Here is a 17,625-nt window from a genome sequence, read left to right as displayed (position 1 = left end):
GAGGTGCACGCTTGCTCATCAACGGAGAATATTGCAATATTGGATATATAGTGACTGCAATATGGGGTGGAGGAAATTACATTTCGGGTAATTAATGCGAAAGTCCACATACAGTACTTGCACTTTTGGCATGTAGGGCTTCTAAGACTTTTCAAGCAGGGAGGTAGGCTTTCGAACAAAGGTTATGGATTCAAAGAAAGAGAGGTGGATTCAAGAAAATTTTGGGTCTGCGAGCTTGGGTTAGGAAACAGGGTTTCCAAATTATTATACTAAGAGAGGTTTAGGGTTTCAAGTTTGGAACTAAGAATGAATCTTGCTTTCAAATTCGGGTTTTAAGATTGGGTTCAAATTTCAAATTAGGGTTCGGATTTTTAAATTTGGGTTTTGAGCCGAGTTCGGTGGTTTCAATTGTGTGGTAGAATTTCAAATATGGGTTGATGTTCCAAATTAGGTTTTCACGGGCAGGGTTTAGGGTTTCAAACAAGGGATAGGGTTTTAAATTAGGGTTTCAAGACTGGATTTATTAAAATTAAAAACAAAAAACAGGTTTAGAATTTCAAACAAGGGACGAGGTTCTATATTAGGGCTTCAGAATTCAAGCCGCAATTCTGTATTTGAATTTCAAAGTACCGTCATTTCCGGACTATAAACCGCAACTTTTTCCCCCCCCACACGCTTTCAACCCTGCGGCTTGCGGGGATGCGGCTTATTTGTGCAATTTTTTCTTAATGCCGCAAGGAGGCACTCGAGCGGAAAAGGAAAGAGTGAGACCGGTGGAATATATGTGCCGAGGAAGTGACTTGTTGCTGCTGTGTTACTGCTGCGTCTCTGTGACTTTTACCAGTATGTTTATTTTTAACTGGCCCTGTTAGCGCTGTGCTAGCATGTTGCTGCTGTGTTATTGCCGCGTCTCAGTGACTTTTACCGGTATGTTTTTTTTTTCTTAACCGGCCCTGTTAGCGCTGTGCTAGCATGTTGCTGCCGCGTCTCAGTGACTTTTACCGGTATGTTTTTTTTATTTTTTAACTGGCCCTGTTAGCGCTGTGCGAGCATGTTGCTGCTGTGTTACTACCACGTCTCAGGCACTGTTTGGAAAGAAAAGCTAAGGTACATTCTTAAAACTTTGAAAACTCTTTCTGTGTACCGTCTTTCTTTGTAAATATCTCATGTTTCAATGTGAGCACATGCGACTTTTAATCAGGTACGGCTTGTGTATGTACAAAATGCTTTTTCACTTTAAAAATGTACTGAGTGAGGTTATAATCAGGTGTGCTCTATTGTCCGGAAATTACGGTACAACCAGGGTTAGTTTCAAATAAGGGTTTCAAACACGTTAGGGTTACCAATTATGGTTTCAAATCATGTTTGTGGTTTAAAATGAGTCTTTCAAGCCTTAAGCGTTAAGAATTCAAAATTAGGGTTTTGCATAAAGGTTTTAAACGTTTAAAATTTCTCATGTTGAATTAGCAAAAGCTAGCAGAGGTTAGTTTATTTTGTGGCAGAGCCATTTTGGTGATCACTCACGCATCATGGTGGAGGCCAACGGGTGCGTGTTGCAGGGCAGGGGGCCGTTGTTGTTGTTGTTGTTGACTGCCGAGGCGGTTGCGACGCTGGCGTGGTGGGGGTGGTGGTGCAGGAACTCTGAGCGAGACAACTGGGGTGACACCGGCAAGGAGTGACACTGTCTTCCCGGCAGCTGCTGCCAGTAGAAGGACGCAGAAGCGGCGCTCGAGGCTTGCGCCGGCGGCAGGTTGCTGAAGGCGCTGCCCGGCGGCGAGCGCAGGTCGAAGACCAGCGAGAACACGGATTTGCTGGGCACGTCGTAGAACTTGATGTTGCCGCCGCACAGGTCCTCGCGCGCCGTGAAGGGGTTGACCTTGTGCGCCTTCGCCGCCCTTCGCGAGGCCGGCGGCTCGTAGTACGGGTCTTGCACGTTCACCTTCCTCGCAGTCTTGCATGAGAAGATGTCCGACTGGCTGCGACTCAGCCAGATGTTGCGGCGGGGGCGCGGCGATTTGGGCGGGATTTTGTCGTCGGGGAATATCAGCGGGTTGAGTCGCTTCAAGCCCTGAATCTTTTCCCCTTTGAGTGGACAAACAAAAAATTCAAAACAAAAACAAACAAACAAGCAAGCTTCAGACCTCTAAAAATTTGACCCAAGGATGAACCTGACTTGTGCTAGTCCACAATTCTCATCTTTTAACTTCCTCGTGATGTTACACAATGAAGCTGGTGTGTCGCTAATGAATTAACGTTTTCAATAATCCTATCCCTCCTCCTGTGCTGTGTGTTGCTTATCTTTTATAATTTTATTTTAAAATAACACTTTACTAGCAACAGAAGACAAACCTTTGGAGGCAGCCGTCTTTTTGTCACCCTCTCCGGCCAGTGGGGGGCACTGGTGCTCCGTGTCGCCCAATTTGAGGTGCGCCAGCATCTCTTCCAGGTGTCGCACAATGTCTGGGAATGACGGCCGCAGCGTGGGGTCCATCTGGACAACACCCCCCCACCAAAAAAAAAAAAAAAAAGTCAGTCATGGGCAGAAAATAATGCCTGTCAATCCCTTTAAATGATCCTCTTTAGTCTTTTCATTACATTTATAAATAATCTAAGACCAACAGCTCACTAATGCAGATCTTGCTGCAAGACCCCTGGAGATTTGGGGTGAAGGTTTTGGGGGGGATCATAAGATTAGAGGCATAATCTGATTGCTGCTCTTGTCTTTTTAGGAAGTTCAAGAGAAGACTGCCGAAGGGCATGGAGATGAACTCACATTGCAGCAGTTGAACGCCAGCTGGAGGAAGTCGGGGGGACAGTCGCCCACCATGTGCTGGAAGGTGTGATAGTCCAGCCCGAAGTTCTGCTCGACGGCACAAAGAAACCGTGTGTAAATAGGCGAATTGGGGCGGGGGATACCATGAAATAAAAATCAAAATCAGTCGGGATAACTGAGTATTGAGTATCTCTGCAGGCAAGGACAAAGATGGTTCAAATTTAAGAACTGTTGTTCACTCAACTACCAATACAAATTTGTTTGAAGTGGAAAAATACATTTCGAAAAGAATAAATCACTAAATAAAATAAAATAACTTACTTTGGAGATTAAAATGATAAAAATGGTAAAAATGTATCTACTTTTTATAAAAATTTATGACCATTATTTCGCATAGTATTAGATATCAAAAATAGGATAGACAAACCCATTCAGAGATAAAATTATCATATTTTAAAATATGTATTGTAATGTTAAAATAATAATACATAAATTATTTACTGTATCACCCAAAGGCATAAAATATCCCAATTCTTGGCTCATAACGAAATTATTAATACTTTTTTTATGATTTTTTTTTTTTTAAATTGCGGCCCAGACCAATAATATCAATAAAAGCAACCAAATGATTGCAATTGTGGACTGTCAAGAGCAGACCAAAGCAACAGGTGGCGCTAAAAGAAAAAAAAGAAATTCCCATCAGAACACAAACGTATGCTTAGTCGCAATGTTATTAGACATTTGACAAAACAATTTCATAGATACAGAGTGGGCCATTCTTATGATGGACAAATCGATCTAATTTAATGTTAATTATAAAATTGGTGTCGGGGGGATTATTTTTCTAACTTTCCACATCCATCTTTCCATCTCGCTTGAGATGAGTTTTCCCGCTCACCTCCGTGCGTGGGAGAAAGTCGGGGTCAGCCTGGATCCGGGCGATGATCTCGCACAGGATGATGCCGTAGGAGAAGACGTCAGCCTGAGAGAGAAAAAAAAAAATCAGTCGGTACCGAACCACTGCGACTTGCTCGACCCGGTGGCCGTGCGCACGGACCTTCTCGTTGTAAGGTTCGTCCCTGAGGACCTCGGGAGCCATCCAGAAAGGAGAACCCACAACCGATAGCTTCGCTCCTTCCGTGCTGCGCAAAAAACACCAATTGCACAAAGGATTTAGGACATAGAAAATGCATTCAAAAACACATACATTCACAACTTAATATTATTCTTATTATTATTGTTGTTGTCATGGCCAAAGTGATGAAAAACACTAGTTAAAAAAAAGTTGATATATATAATACATTACTCATGAGAAAAAAAAGGTGATTAAAATCATTTTCACCACAGTCAACTACCAATTAAAATGTGTTTAAAGTGGAAACATACAATTTCACTTGATTAAAATGTAAAAATAAATTACTTAAATAAAATAAAGAGAAATTATCAGAACTAAATTGGAAAAAAAGCCTGCTTAATTTAAAACTCTAATTTGCAATTCACTATCACAGCAATTAGAAGATATTAATACATCAAGATTAAATAAAAAAAAAACAATGCCACATATTGAATTAAAAAATTTGATCAAAATGAAGAAATCATAACGAAAAGTAGTTTTTATACATCTAAACAACACAGTATCCCTCACTGATTGTAATACTTCCTATTCCCAGTACAGCGTGTACTGGGTTTTACAACAGTTCTGCTCCTTCTCTGGCGGCAGAACCTGAAATTTGTACGCAAGTCAGAACGTGCCGTACTTTCTAATAACGCTGTACTAAAGTCCTAATTACCGTCAATACTGAAAGGAAAAAGATCTAGTCATACGAATAATAACTTAAGTCATTGTAACTCAGTGTCACAATAGCAATAAAAAAATACCAAGGTATTACTAGTAAAATTATGGTTTGTCGGTAGTCATGCTGTTCCACTGGATGAATCAAGGGAACTGGACAAATCTTCTTAGCTGTATACCTTTTTTTCCCTTGTTTTCTGAAAAGATTTAAAATGATTTAAGCATATAAACTATTAGGCTGACAAAATATTCTTTTAAAACTCAATCTAATAAAAAAAAAAAAAATACAAAAAGTGTGTTAGTACCGTAATTCCCGGCCTACAGAGCGCACCTGGTTATGAGCGTCACCCAGTACATTTGTAAAGGAAATACCATTTGCTACATACATACGCCGCAGCTGTGTAAAAGCAGCAGGTGCCCACATTGAAACACGAGATATTTACAAAGGACAGTACACAGAAAGAGTTTAATGCTAGCTAACACTAACACTAGCACCGCTGCGCTAATGACAGCGCCGCTCTAACAGGGCCGGTTAAAAAAAAAACCATACTTGTAAAAATCAGAGACACGGCAGCAACACGCCGGCGCAGCGCTAACAGCGCCGGACGGTTAAAAGTCACTTCCTCGGCACATATATTCCACTGGTCTTACTCTTCCCTTTTCCTCTCGAGTGCCACTTGCGGCCGTTAGGAAAAATGCACAAATTAGCCGCATCATTGCATAAACCGCAGGGATGAAATCGTGTGAAAAAAGTTGCGGTTTATAGGCCGAAAATTACGGTGATTGAGTGTGCCTTTTTGCGCCGTGTGACTGCATATTCTTAACGAGCACTTTGCACGTCGTTTGCCGAAAGTTGTGACCCCCATACACCAAGGACCCGGTGTACACCCGAAGGCGGACACAGCGCTTCACCTCCTCCATAACTAACTAGTTTTAGGAGCGGTTGTTCATTAAAGTGCTGCGTGGTACTAATGAGGTTTTTAGTAGCACGCAATAAAGTGGGATTAACTAGTAACAGACTGGATTTCAGCAGTGTTGGTCTTAATGTTGAATGGGGGATGGGCTTTTGTGGTTGTGGTTTGCACCCAACTGACGGGTGCGTCTAATATTCGGACCTTCTCCGAAATGAACTAAAGTGTGCAGTGAAGCTGAGTGGACGAGTACCACGTACAGATTGGCGGGGATCTTCTCAGCCAATCCAAAATCTCCCACCACCGCCGTGTAGTTGCTGTCGTCGCATTTGATCAAACAGTTCTGGCGGGAGATCACAGCAAAATCGGCACTATTAAATACAAACTTATCCATCCTGTCAATATGAATCATATGCCGACTACATCGGGACCTACAAACGTGGCCGATTTTGAAGTTGTTCCTAATTCAATTTAGTAAAGGTGAATGAGAGGTTCTAGTCAACAGAGGGCAGTACTGAGACACACATAAAGGACCGCTACGCAGGCCCAAGTCGAGTTCTGTTATTGGGCCAACCCACCTTGGAGGTGAGGTCTCTGTGGAAGATGCCTTTAGCATGCAGGTAGGCCAGACCGCTGGCGAGGTCGCCGGCCAGCTTGATCCTGGCGACCCAGCTCAGGTGCTTGTTGCTATCCAGAAGCTGCTCCAGGTTGCCGCCGTTGATGTACTGCACACATACAGAGACAAATATAAACATGTACAATATGTATGTGAGGTAAACAAATGCTGAACCTGATATAATGACAGTGGGCCAAATTATGACCTATCAGCACAACGTCCATGTTGATAAAATGAACATGTTGATAATTTACTCAAGGGGAGTTTCAAAAGACAAATGTGCAAAGCCAAAGCAACAATCTTCAACATTTTACATCCAAATAGAGATTAAGATTTATATTAGGAGACTAAACTATGTGGATTCTGAATATTGGAAAAAATATATAAAAAACAGATATAAAGAGATTTCTTGGAATTACAAAAATCTGATCAAATTAAACTATAGACAATCATTTAAAAAACTGAAAAAAGCATAAAAAATGTAAGAGAATGTCAAAATAATGAACATGATGCAGAAAATGCAAATTAGGAAAATAAAAATTATTTGAAACACTATACAGTTAGAAACAAAATTGAAAAAAAAAATACAAAATACAAAAAAAATTATAACAATTAACAAGGAAATACAGAAATATTACCTTTCCCCCCAAAAAATCAATTTGGGTGTAAAGAAATTCACAAATATTAGATGGAAAGTAGACAAATTTATAAAAATAATTGTCCAATAAAAATAATTTACAAAAAGACAAAAAAAATATATATATACACATATATTTGATGGAAAATACATAAATATTAGGGGAAAAAATCAAATGGACCAAAAACTAGATGGAAAACATCTAAATATTTTTAAAAAATTACAATAAAATTGAATAAACATGTAGAAATGTCTAAATTCCTGATGAAAAATATTCAAATATTACCATAAGCAAAAAGAAATCCCCTCAAACTAAAAAAAATACGAGATTTAAAAAGTCCATCTGTGCCTTTCAAATACAAGTGTGAACTTTGAAAGTTTTGGAAGATATTTAACGCTCCCCAAAAGTTAATTCTTTTGGCATAATAATAAGATGAACTCAATCAAGTTGAATCAGGGTCCTCGCTCTACTGATGCTTGGAACTTGGTACTCATTTCACAGTGGAAGTGGTTGGAAGGAAATGGGGATCAAACACTAACACAAAATTTCTCTGCTATGGCGAGTGGGCTGTGTGGTTCTCGGTTACCAGGCAACCCTCCGCAGGTCTGCCGGGCTCACAGTCAGGCCACCGCGTTTTGATTGCATTGACAGGAAGTGGCGTTAGCAGCGCAGCTCTCCAACCAGCTTCTCTGGCTCTTTGATCGAAAGAACTTTGCTGACCTCGCCATAAAGGCCCACTAATCCCGACGTAAAGGCGTCACGGAACGCGAGTGGTTAACGTGGATCAAGGCTGGGATTTAGGCCAAGGGGCTGATGCTGTTAAATAACTCCGCGTAAGAAATGACACTCGACTGGGGTCACACAAGTGAAATCTGATTGGACGCTTGGAACGCTCGACTATCCTCCTACCGTGACTGTCAGAATATGTTTAACGGGTCTCAACTATTTGAGTACTGCAGAACTGTACATTATTTGAGTATTTTTTGTGGATGCGTTAAGAGTGATACAAAGGAGCGTTGTTTGCGCGCAGCTGTAATCCTGCAGTTAGTCCCCCATATTATTATTGTTGGAAATTATCTTAATGGCAGGTCATCGCAAAAGAAAAAAAAATTTCAAAATTAACTGAGGGGAAAAAAATATTTTTAGGCAAAAATAGATTAAAATGTATATTAGAGGACTAAACTATGTGGATTCAGAATATTGGAAAAAAATATAAAAATATATAGATATAAATAACGATTTTTTTAAATTACAAAAATATGATCCAATTAAACTGGACACAATTATTTAAAAAATAGAAAAAAAGCATAAAAAATGCAAGAAAATGTTAAAACAATGAACATGAGGCAGAAAATGCAAAATTGGAAAATAAAAAATATTTGAAACACGACACAAAATTGAAAAAAAAAATACATTTAACAAGGAAATACAGAAATATTACTACCCCCAAAAAATCTGCTTTTGGATGGGAAAAAAAAAAAAAAATCACAAATATTAGATTGGAAAATACACAAATTTCTAAAAATAATTCTCTGATAAAAAATAATTTACAAAATAATAAGAACAACACGCAAATATTTGATGGGAAATACATAAATGTAAGGGAAAAAAATAAAATAGACCTAAAGCAAGACAGAAAATATCAAAATATTTATAAAAAATTACAATTAAATGTTTTCAAAATGTAGAAAAATCTAAAAAATTATATGAAAAATATTCAAATATTACACTTTCTTTTCTTCAATGGATTACCAAGCTAATGGCATTAAAAATCTAAATTCTTGGATTTAAAAATAAACCGCTGTGGATAAATAATAGTAACATATACTTTTACATATTTTAGTTTGTATTGCTGTCAATACCAAATGCATGAAAACATTCAATTCACTTTCTAAATTAAAATGATAAAAATAGTAAAAATATATCTACTTAAAAAAAAAATGTATGACTGTTTTTCTGCTTACAATTAGTTAGCTCAAAAATACAACAAACAAACCCATTTAGAGAAATTACCATATCATAAAATATGTATTGTAATGCTAAAATAAAATATTTATTGTTCAATCCAAAGGCATTAAATATCCCAATTCTTGGCTCATAAAGAAAGATGACGATTAGTATGAATTATAAATACAATATTTATGACTTTTTTTTTAATTCCTGCCCAAACCAATAACATCAATAAAAGTAACCAAACGATTGCAATTGTGGAATGTCAAGAGCACACCAAAGCAACAGGTGGCGCTAAAGGCCTCAACCTTAAACCTTTTGTAGCGAATAAATAGTCTGAAGAAAGTTACTAGTGGAAAAGACAACAACAATGGGGGATGGGGAATACTCGTGTTTGTGTGCATGTGGGCCAGACCGGCCGACACGGTGACTTCATTCTCAATCTGAGGGAGCCCGGGGGGGGCCCCGCCTCCCCTCAGGGCGCATTGAGGGTCAGATGACAAAACAGCAGAATAACTTGAGGCCGCCACCCGAGTCGGGCCGCGCACACTCTCCCACGTCCCGTCGGCTATTTCATGACGCGTCTATTTTTGTTGCAAAATGTTTTACCTGCCAGGGCGGTGAATAACGTCCACACCCCTTGAACTATTTCACGAAAGCCGGGGCTGTAAAAACGCGTTCTCTTACCTCCGTCAAGGCGTGAAGTTGGCCCTCGTGCACGCACACTCCTTTGAACCTGTACCAACGCAGCAAAGAGCCACAAATAGTGATGATTATCACGTCATAAAACATCACATTATATCATTACTTCACATTTAACCTGTGGCTGGGATCTTTTTAAATCAGCAGTAAGAAGCTTCTTGAGTTACGCTTCTTCAGTATCATGCAAGAGTAAAAATAGGTCAACCCCTGTACACTTCCACAAAAACAAAGTCAGAATACTAATTACCAAAAAAAAAAAAAAAAAAACAAGTCCGCAAGACAACGAAAGAGAGAATTCCAGCAGAAGACAAGACCAGACAAGACAAGAGACTCTTCCTGGAGGTCTGCAGTTCTTCTTCACCTGGCCTGTAAGGTGTGCTCTGCAGAGTCCTCATCAACATGCTTGAACAAGCTCCAACTCTGCCTTATCGTGAGGTGTGAGGCGGCCATTTGGGCGAGTTTTTTTTTAATCTTTTTGTCTAATGTATGGACCCCTTTAATGCATTGTCAAATTGGTGATGTGAAACAAACAAAAAAGATTTTTTTTTTTATCCAGATATTCATACATACATTACAATTCAAAATATACATCCGTCCATCCATTTTCTTGGCCACTTATCCTCACAAGGGTCATGGGGAGTGCTGGAGCCTATCCCAGCTGTAAACGGGCAGGAGGTGGGGTACACCCTGAACTGGTTGCCAGCCAATCTCAGGCCACATCGCGAATACATGTGCCGAGGCAGTGACTTTTACTGGCCCTGTTAGCGCTGCGCTAGCATTAGCACTAGTTAAATTCTTTCTGTGTACAGTCTTTCTTTGTAAATATATCGTGTTTCAATGTGGGCACTTGCGGCTTTTATACAGGTGTGGCGTATCCATGTACCAAATGGTATTTCCTTTACAAATGTATACGGTGAGGCTTATAACCAGGTCCGCGCAGTAGGCTGGGAATTACGGTAATCAATCATACTTTTTTTTTTTTTCATCTGTTGACATTATTTTAACAAAATGAACACTTATTTCCAGAAGAGGAAGGAACATATAGTGACCTACAAGAGCGGAGGTAGAACCACGCAGGTAGATTAAATTTTGTGCAGACGATGTAATCTGAAGGAGGTTACTGACTGTAAAGTAGTGGTAGGGGAGAGTGTAGCTCGACAGCATAGGATGGTAGTATGTAGGATGATTCTGGTGGTGGGTAGGAAGATTAAGAAGACAAAGGTAGAGCAGAGAACCATGTGGTGGAAGCTGAGAAAGGAAGAATGTTGTGCGGCCTTCCGGAAAGAGGTGAGACAGGCTCTCGATGGACAACCGAAGCTCCCGGAAGACTGGACGACGACAGCCAAGGTGATCAGAGAGACAGGCAGGAGAGTACTTGGTGTGTCATCTGGTAGGAAAGGGGAGAAGGAGACTTGGTGGTGGAACCCCAAAATACAGGGAGTCATACAAGGAAAGAGATTAGCGAAGAAGTGGGATACTGAGAGGACTGAGGAGAGGCGAAAGGAGTACATCGAGATGCGACGTAGGGCAAACGTAGAGGTGGCAAAGGCTAAACAAGAGGCATATGAAGACATGTACACCAGGTTGGACACGAAAGAAGGAGAAAAGGATCTCTACAGGTTGGCCAGACAGGATAGAGATGGGAAGGATGTGCAGCAGGTAAGGGTGATTAAGGATAGAGATGGAAATGTGTTGACTGGTGCCGGTAGTGTACTAAATAGATGGAAAGAATACTTTGAGAAGTTGATGAATGAAGAAAATGAGAGAGAAGGAAGAGTTGAAGAGGCAAGAGTGAAGGACCAGGAAGTGGAAATGATTACTAAGGGGGAAGTCAGAAAGGCACTACAAAGGATGAAAAATGGAAAGGCAGTTGGTCCTGATGACATACCGGTAGAGGTATGGAAGCAATTTGGAGAGATGGCTGTGGAGTTTTTGACCAACTTATTCAACAGAATACTAGCGGGCGAAAAGATGCCTGAAGAATGGAGGAAAAGTGTTCTAGTTCCCATTTTTAAGAACAAAGGGGATGTTCAGAGCTGTGGGAACTATAGAGGAATAAAGTTGATGAGCCACACAATGAAGTTATGGGAAAGAGTAGTGGAGGCTAGACTCAGGACAGAAGTAAGTATCTGCGAGCAACAGTATGGTTTCATGCCTAGAAAGAGTACCACAGATGCATTATTTGCCTTGAGGATGCTCGTGGAAAAGTACAGAGAAGGTCAGAAGGAGCTACATTGTGTCTTTGTGGATCTAGAGAAAGCCTATGACAGAGTACCAAGAGAGGAACTGTGGTACTGCATGCGTAAGTCTGGTGTGGCAGAGAAGTATGTTAAAATAGTACAGGACATGTATGATGGTAGCAGAACAATGGTGAGGTGTGCCTTAGGTGTGACAGAGGAATTTAAGGTGGAGGTGGGACTGCATCAGGGATCAGCTCTGAGCCCCTTCCTGTTTGCAGTGGTAATGGATAGGCTGACAGATGAGGTTAGACTGGAATCCCCTTGGACCATGATGTTCGCAGATGATATTGTCATATGCAGTGAAAGCAGGGAGCATGCAGAGGAACAATTGGAAAGATGGAGACATGCACTGGAAAGGAGAGGAATGAAGATTAGCCGAAGTAAAACAGAATATATGTGTGTGAATGAGAAAAGTGGAGGGGGAAGAGTGAGGCTACAGGGAGAAGAGATAGCGAGGGTGGACGACTTCAAATACTTGGGGTCAACAATACAGAGCAATGGAGAGTGTGGTCAGGAAGTGAAGAAACGGGTCCAAGCAGGTTGGAACAGCTGGCGAAAGGTGTCTGGTGTGTTATGTGACAGAAGAGTGTCTGCTAGGATGAAGGGCAAAGTTTACAAAACGGTGGTGAGGTCGGTCATGATGTACGGATTAGAGGCGGTGGCACTGAAGAGAAAACAGGAAGCAGAACTGGAGGTGGCAGAAATGAAGATGCTGAGGTTCTCGCTCAGAGTTTAGCAGGTTGGATAGGATTAGAAATGAGCTCATTAGAGGGACGGCCAAAGCTGGATGTTTTGGAGACAAGATTCGAGAGAGCAGACTTCGATGGTTTGGACATGTTCAGAGGCGAGAGAGTGAGTATATTGGTAGAAGGATGCTGAGGATGGAGCTGCCAGGCAAAAGAGCGAGAGGACGACCAAAGAAAAGGTTGATGGATGTGGTGAGGGAAGACATGAGGGCAGTTGGGGTTAGAGAGGAAGATGCAGGAGATAGGCTAAGATGGCAAAAGATGACACGCTGTGGCGACCCCTAACGGGACAAGCCGAAAGGAAAAGAAGAAGAAGAAGAAGACATTATTTTATCAAAAAACTTAATGAATTTTTTTTAAATCAGCTTTTTAAAAGTACTGTACTGTACATTTTGCAAAACTGAGACTCAATTCAAATTCGAGCCGTTATTGCCCATGTTTTTTTTCCACTGACAATTAAAACAATACAGACCAAACAGTGTATTTTTAATGTTTGGTCTTTTTTTAATCAAATGTTTTTAAACATTTTGAGTGCATTCTAAAAGATAAAATAAATAAATTTTTTGTGGCTCCAATTCAAAAGTCAACACTTTTGTAAAATATAATTTTTAAAAAGTTTATTTTTGATTTCTAATTCTATCCAACTGAGCAATCTTAATTCTGATGTCTTATTTGATTAACTTAATAGGAAAAGAAATAGTCACCAATGAAACGTGTGCATTTTTCTTTTTTTGAAATCTATTTTAATATTTTAGGGCCACCAGATGCTCCCTCCTATTCACATCACTCCTCTCACATTTGGAAGGGTTAATAATGTATGTTTTTGTTTTGTTTTTTTGTGTGCGATCAACTTGCGAATAAACACAATGATCAACGGCGTCCTACGGGCCAAAGAAAAGGTCATCTTGTTTGGAGCGAAACAAAGAGCCCCTTCAGCGTACAGCAAGGCCACACAGAAACACACACCCTGCTAACGGGAGGCATACACAAAGATGCCATTGTAAAACAATACACAAACACACACTTATGCGTGCATGCGTGGCCCCGACCCACACAATGCTGAATCCAGGAAAAAAAAAAAAAAAAAAAAAAAACAACGCACTGGCACATGAAAATGTCTGCGACTTCCATCACATGCGTTGGCGTCGACATGACTGATGTAGCTTAACGATCAGAAATGAAAGCTTTTCAAACTTCAATTATTTCACATAGAAATGCATCTGGCTATTTTGTTTTAATTTCAGTCATTTAAAAAATGTTAATAAAATGAAGGAAATTGCAATTCCTGTATATATTAAAGCTGTTTAATTGGATCTATTTCCATTTTGATATTTATTTCAATTATATTTTCTTTTTATTTTTTTTGGTCTTCTCTCTGCAGGTGTATTTCATGTATTATATCATCATCAGAAACCATTTTTGTGGTATTTATTATTTAAAAGATCATGAATATTTCTGTAATTTTTAATTATGATTTTAATAAAATGTAAATGTTCAATCTTAAAAAATGTATATTTTACAGGTTAAATTTGCATTTTTTTCAAATATAGTGTGTGTCATTCTAATTCCATTATGCCTTGTATGTTTTGCACTTTTCATTTGATGATTCATTTATAATTTATTTTAAAAAGTACACTTTGAATTTTGGAAAGGTCTTTTCTTTTATTGTATTAGTTTGTGCCAGTAATCGTCCTAAATGTACTTTTTTTTCAGGACTGATTATGATTTTTTTTTTTAAATATATTTTTAATTTCTTTCATGTTGTATTTGCTCATACATTGATTTAAAACTGTTGTTTTCAAATATTGAGGAACATTTCAATTCAAGATTTGTTTTCTATGTATTGTATATTTTAGGATAATTTACATTTTATTTGTTATTGATTTATCCGGGGGCTGGAACCACTCGGGAACCCACCTGAGTATGTTGGGATGCGAGAGCCGGTTCATGAGCTGCACTTCCCTCAGCATGTTGGCTCTGTTGCTGCTCAGCTTGTTCATCTTGAGCGCCATCACTTGGTCCGACGCCCGGTGGCAGACCTGCGAAGCCACGCGTTAAGCCATTGATTAGCCATCGCTGGAAACATTGCGCGGCTGCGAGCGAGGTCAGCCATCTGATCATGGAAAAACAAAAAGTGGATCAATTCGCCTTGACTGGACATCATCGGGATTTTACTTTCCAACCGCTGCCCGCTTAGATAACGCTCACGTAACCCGGCAAGGCTTGCCTATTGTTGTACGCACTAATATGCGCATCGCACCATCTCTGCATTACACAACGGTCATAAAATGTTGGGCTAGAGCTGCGGTTGGAAGTCCAACGAGAGCAGTTACTGAGTGACAAAACACTTCACTATATAGTCTGTCCATAAATACAGAACTGCTTCGACGGGGTGCCTTGGAGACTTGCCTGCATCACCCCAAAAAGTTGAGATTGTTAATGTCACTACATTAACAAGACATTATGCTGTTTAAATACAACTACACATATAAAAATTATGACACAAAACAAAAAAAAATGCCTCCATTAAAGAAAGAAATTGCTGATTGTGTTGCCATTGAAAATATCAGGAGGTCTGTTAAAGGGACAGTCACCCCATAATGATACGGTGGACCAGGAAGTTCAGGGATACATGCAAAATGTTTGATATGATTACACAAATAGAAGGTGTGATCCATATGACTTAACAAATAACTAGTTGTGGACAATAAAACCATGTAGAATTGGGTTGCTTGAATATTAAACACTAAATTTAACGGACCAATTTGTGGGAGACGCCAAAATTACACAGGCTACATCAAAGAAAAAAAATAGTGTAAAATGAAGGACAGATTTTAAGAGACTGATATTACAGATGGTGGCACGGTGGTTCAGCCGGTAAAGCTTTGGCCTCACAGTTCTGAGGTCCCGGGTTCAATCACGGCCCCGCCTGTGTGGAGTTTGCTTGTTCTCCCCGTGCCTGCGTGGGTTTTTTCCTGGCACTCTGGTTTCCTCCCACATCCCAAAAACACGCAACATTAATTGAACACGCTAAATTGCCCCTATGTGTGATTGTTGTCTGTCTCCATGTGCCCTGCGATTGTCTGGCGACCAGTTCAGGGTGTACCCTGCCTCCTGCCACAGCTGGGATAAGCTCCAGTACTCCCTGCAACCCTCGTGAGGATAAGCGGCTAAGAAAATTAATGGATGGATGGATGGATGGATGATATTACATATTTACATGGACAACGATGACAGGCTATGGAGACCCCAAACGGGACAAGACGAAATGAAAAGATTTAAATTTACAGCACAAAGAGAAACAAAACAGAACAAGGCCATGATTCAGTGATGGATACTGACTAAAGTAAGAAGCCATTTTAAACTCAACTGGGAAGAAATTGCTCTTCAATGTGAATAGCGAATGGGGATTGAGTCTGTGAATCCGAGATCTAAACTGTGGTGTCATAACCACCATTTTAATCGTAATTAGTTTCAAAATGCCGGATAGTCGATTAGACATTTTGGCTTTAATTCTTAAAGTGAGCATGCATGACTGGAAAAAAGGATGGGGCTTTGCTTGACAGGACAGCAGGAAGAACAGATGGTCACTCGTCAGAATGACCCCACCCCCCTCCAAGTCCTTGTCACACTCCCCATCTTTTTCTTCCTGCTCACCATTCAACACTGAGTATCATACATTCTTGACAGCTAGTTAGCGCATCCCCCTCACAGTTCTGAGGACCCGGATTCAAATCCTCCCTCAGCTGTGTGGCGCTTGCATGTTCTCCTCGTGCCTGCGTGAGTTTACTACTAAATGATTTTTTTTTTTGTTTCTATCTGGCCTGTGATTGGGTGGCCACCAGTTCAGAGCGCATCCTGCCTCTCACCCGCTGTTAGCTGGGATAGGCTCCAGCATAACCATGACCCTGGTGAAGAAAGCCCTGTGGAAAATCCGTGCATATTTTATGTTTGTATTGAACATTTTGGATTGGACCCTAAAATTGCTCTCCACCCTGTCATTATGGGGTAACTGCTCCTTCAAGTAATCCTTTGCTGTTTTCAGAGTAGGCTGAAACAGTGTATAGAAAAAAAATAAACAAAAATAAACATCTACGGTAATTCCTACAGAACGCACCTAGTTATAAGCCTCGGTACACAGAAAGAGTTTAATGCTTGCGTGGCGCTAGCATTAGCACGGTGCTAGCGTCAGCGCCCTGTCATAGTGAAATGTCAATTGGTAAAAAACAAAAAACCCTTGTTAAACATTATACTGTACATTCTGCTTGCTAACTGAATCAAGGTAAGTGAAGAGCCACCATGTGCTCATAAAATGCTAACATTAGCCAAAAACGACAACTCTGTAAGCTAGCTCACATATTTTGCTGTTTGAATGTACAATCTCAGCTTGCAGTTCATGAGAAAAAAAGTATAGGAGACTGACCAGTATGCATTTCTAAGATATCAACCGTAATTTCCGACCTACAAGCTGCGATTTTTTTTCCACACGCTTCCAGCCCTGCGGTTTATGCAGTGATGTGGCTAATTTGTGCATTTTTTTGTAACGGGCGCAAGGGAGCACTCAAGCGGAAAAGGTAAGAATGAGACCGGTGAAATATATGTGGCGAGGAAGTGACTTTTACCGGCCCTGTTAGCGCTGCGCTAGCGTGTTGCTGCTGTGTTACTGGCATGTCTCAGTGATATTTACCGGTAAGTTTTATTTTAACCGGCCCTGTTAGCATTAGAGCCGCGCTAGCGTTAAATTCTTTTGTGTACAGTCTTTGTAAATATCTCGTGTTTCAATGTGGGCACCTGCTGCTTTTACACAGCTGCGGCGTATGTATGTACCAAATGGTATTTCCTTTACAAATCTACTGGGTGAGACTTATAACCGGGTGCGCTCTGCAGGCCGGGAATTACGATACCTTGTACAATGAAGATAAGGCTTAATGGAAAATCTCGACATTTTGGAGGGTGAAATAGGAAAGGAAAGGAAGTCTGGATTTAGACTCATCTATCTAGTAGAAAATGTTCAAATTTGGTAGCAATCAGACAAAATTGGAAGGACTTATCCTCTTAAGGACATCAGGAAATGTTTAAAATGACACTATAATGACTGCTTCAAGCCAGTCTTCTTGGACGACGATTCTTCCGACTTTTATTGTGGCTCAACTCATAATAGACATGCCAACCTAATTTCACGCTCCTCATGCTAGCGTGACTCGCATCCTCAAGTCTGGTGGCGAAGGCGAGGAAGGGACAGCATTAAAAACCCCCC

At 40.3% G+C, this 17,625-nt stretch overlaps 1 protein-coding gene across 4 annotated transcripts in view; it reads right to left on the bottom strand.

The window, feature by feature from the left end:
* The window catches only part of tesk2 (testis associated actin remodelling kinase 2), a 31,724-nt gene that overhangs the window by 879 nt on the left and 13,220 nt on the right, over positions 1 to 17,625 (bottom strand). For all 4 annotated transcript variants that reach the window (XM_061838948.1, XM_061838950.1, XM_061838947.1 and 1 more), the window contains exons 4-12: positions 14,286 to 14,407; positions 9,368 to 9,416; positions 6,055 to 6,201; positions 5,737 to 5,819; positions 3,831 to 3,915; positions 3,672 to 3,755; positions 2,774 to 2,860; positions 2,350 to 2,491; positions 1,525 to 2,082 (exon numbers count right to left, since the gene is read on the bottom strand). In XM_061838948.1, coding sequence (XP_061694932.1) covers positions 1,525 to 2,082; positions 2,350 to 2,491; positions 2,774 to 2,860; positions 3,672 to 3,755; positions 3,831 to 3,915; positions 5,737 to 5,819; positions 6,055 to 6,201; positions 9,368 to 9,416; positions 14,286 to 14,407 — 1,357 coding nt within the window. The remainder of the gene's footprint in view (positions 1 to 1,524; positions 2,083 to 2,349; positions 2,492 to 2,773; positions 2,861 to 3,671; positions 3,756 to 3,830; positions 3,916 to 5,736; positions 5,820 to 6,054; positions 6,202 to 9,367; positions 9,417 to 14,285; positions 14,408 to 17,625) is intronic.

Source organism: Syngnathoides biaculeatus, chromosome 13 (assembly GCF_019802595.1).
Source record: "Syngnathoides biaculeatus isolate LvHL_M chromosome 13, ASM1980259v1, whole genome shotgun sequence".
NCBI lineage: Eukaryota > Metazoa > Chordata > Actinopteri > Syngnathiformes > Syngnathidae > Syngnathoides > Syngnathoides biaculeatus.
The sequence above is the reverse complement of the archived record's forward strand: the minus strand, read 5'-3'. Positions and strand labels throughout refer to the sequence as shown.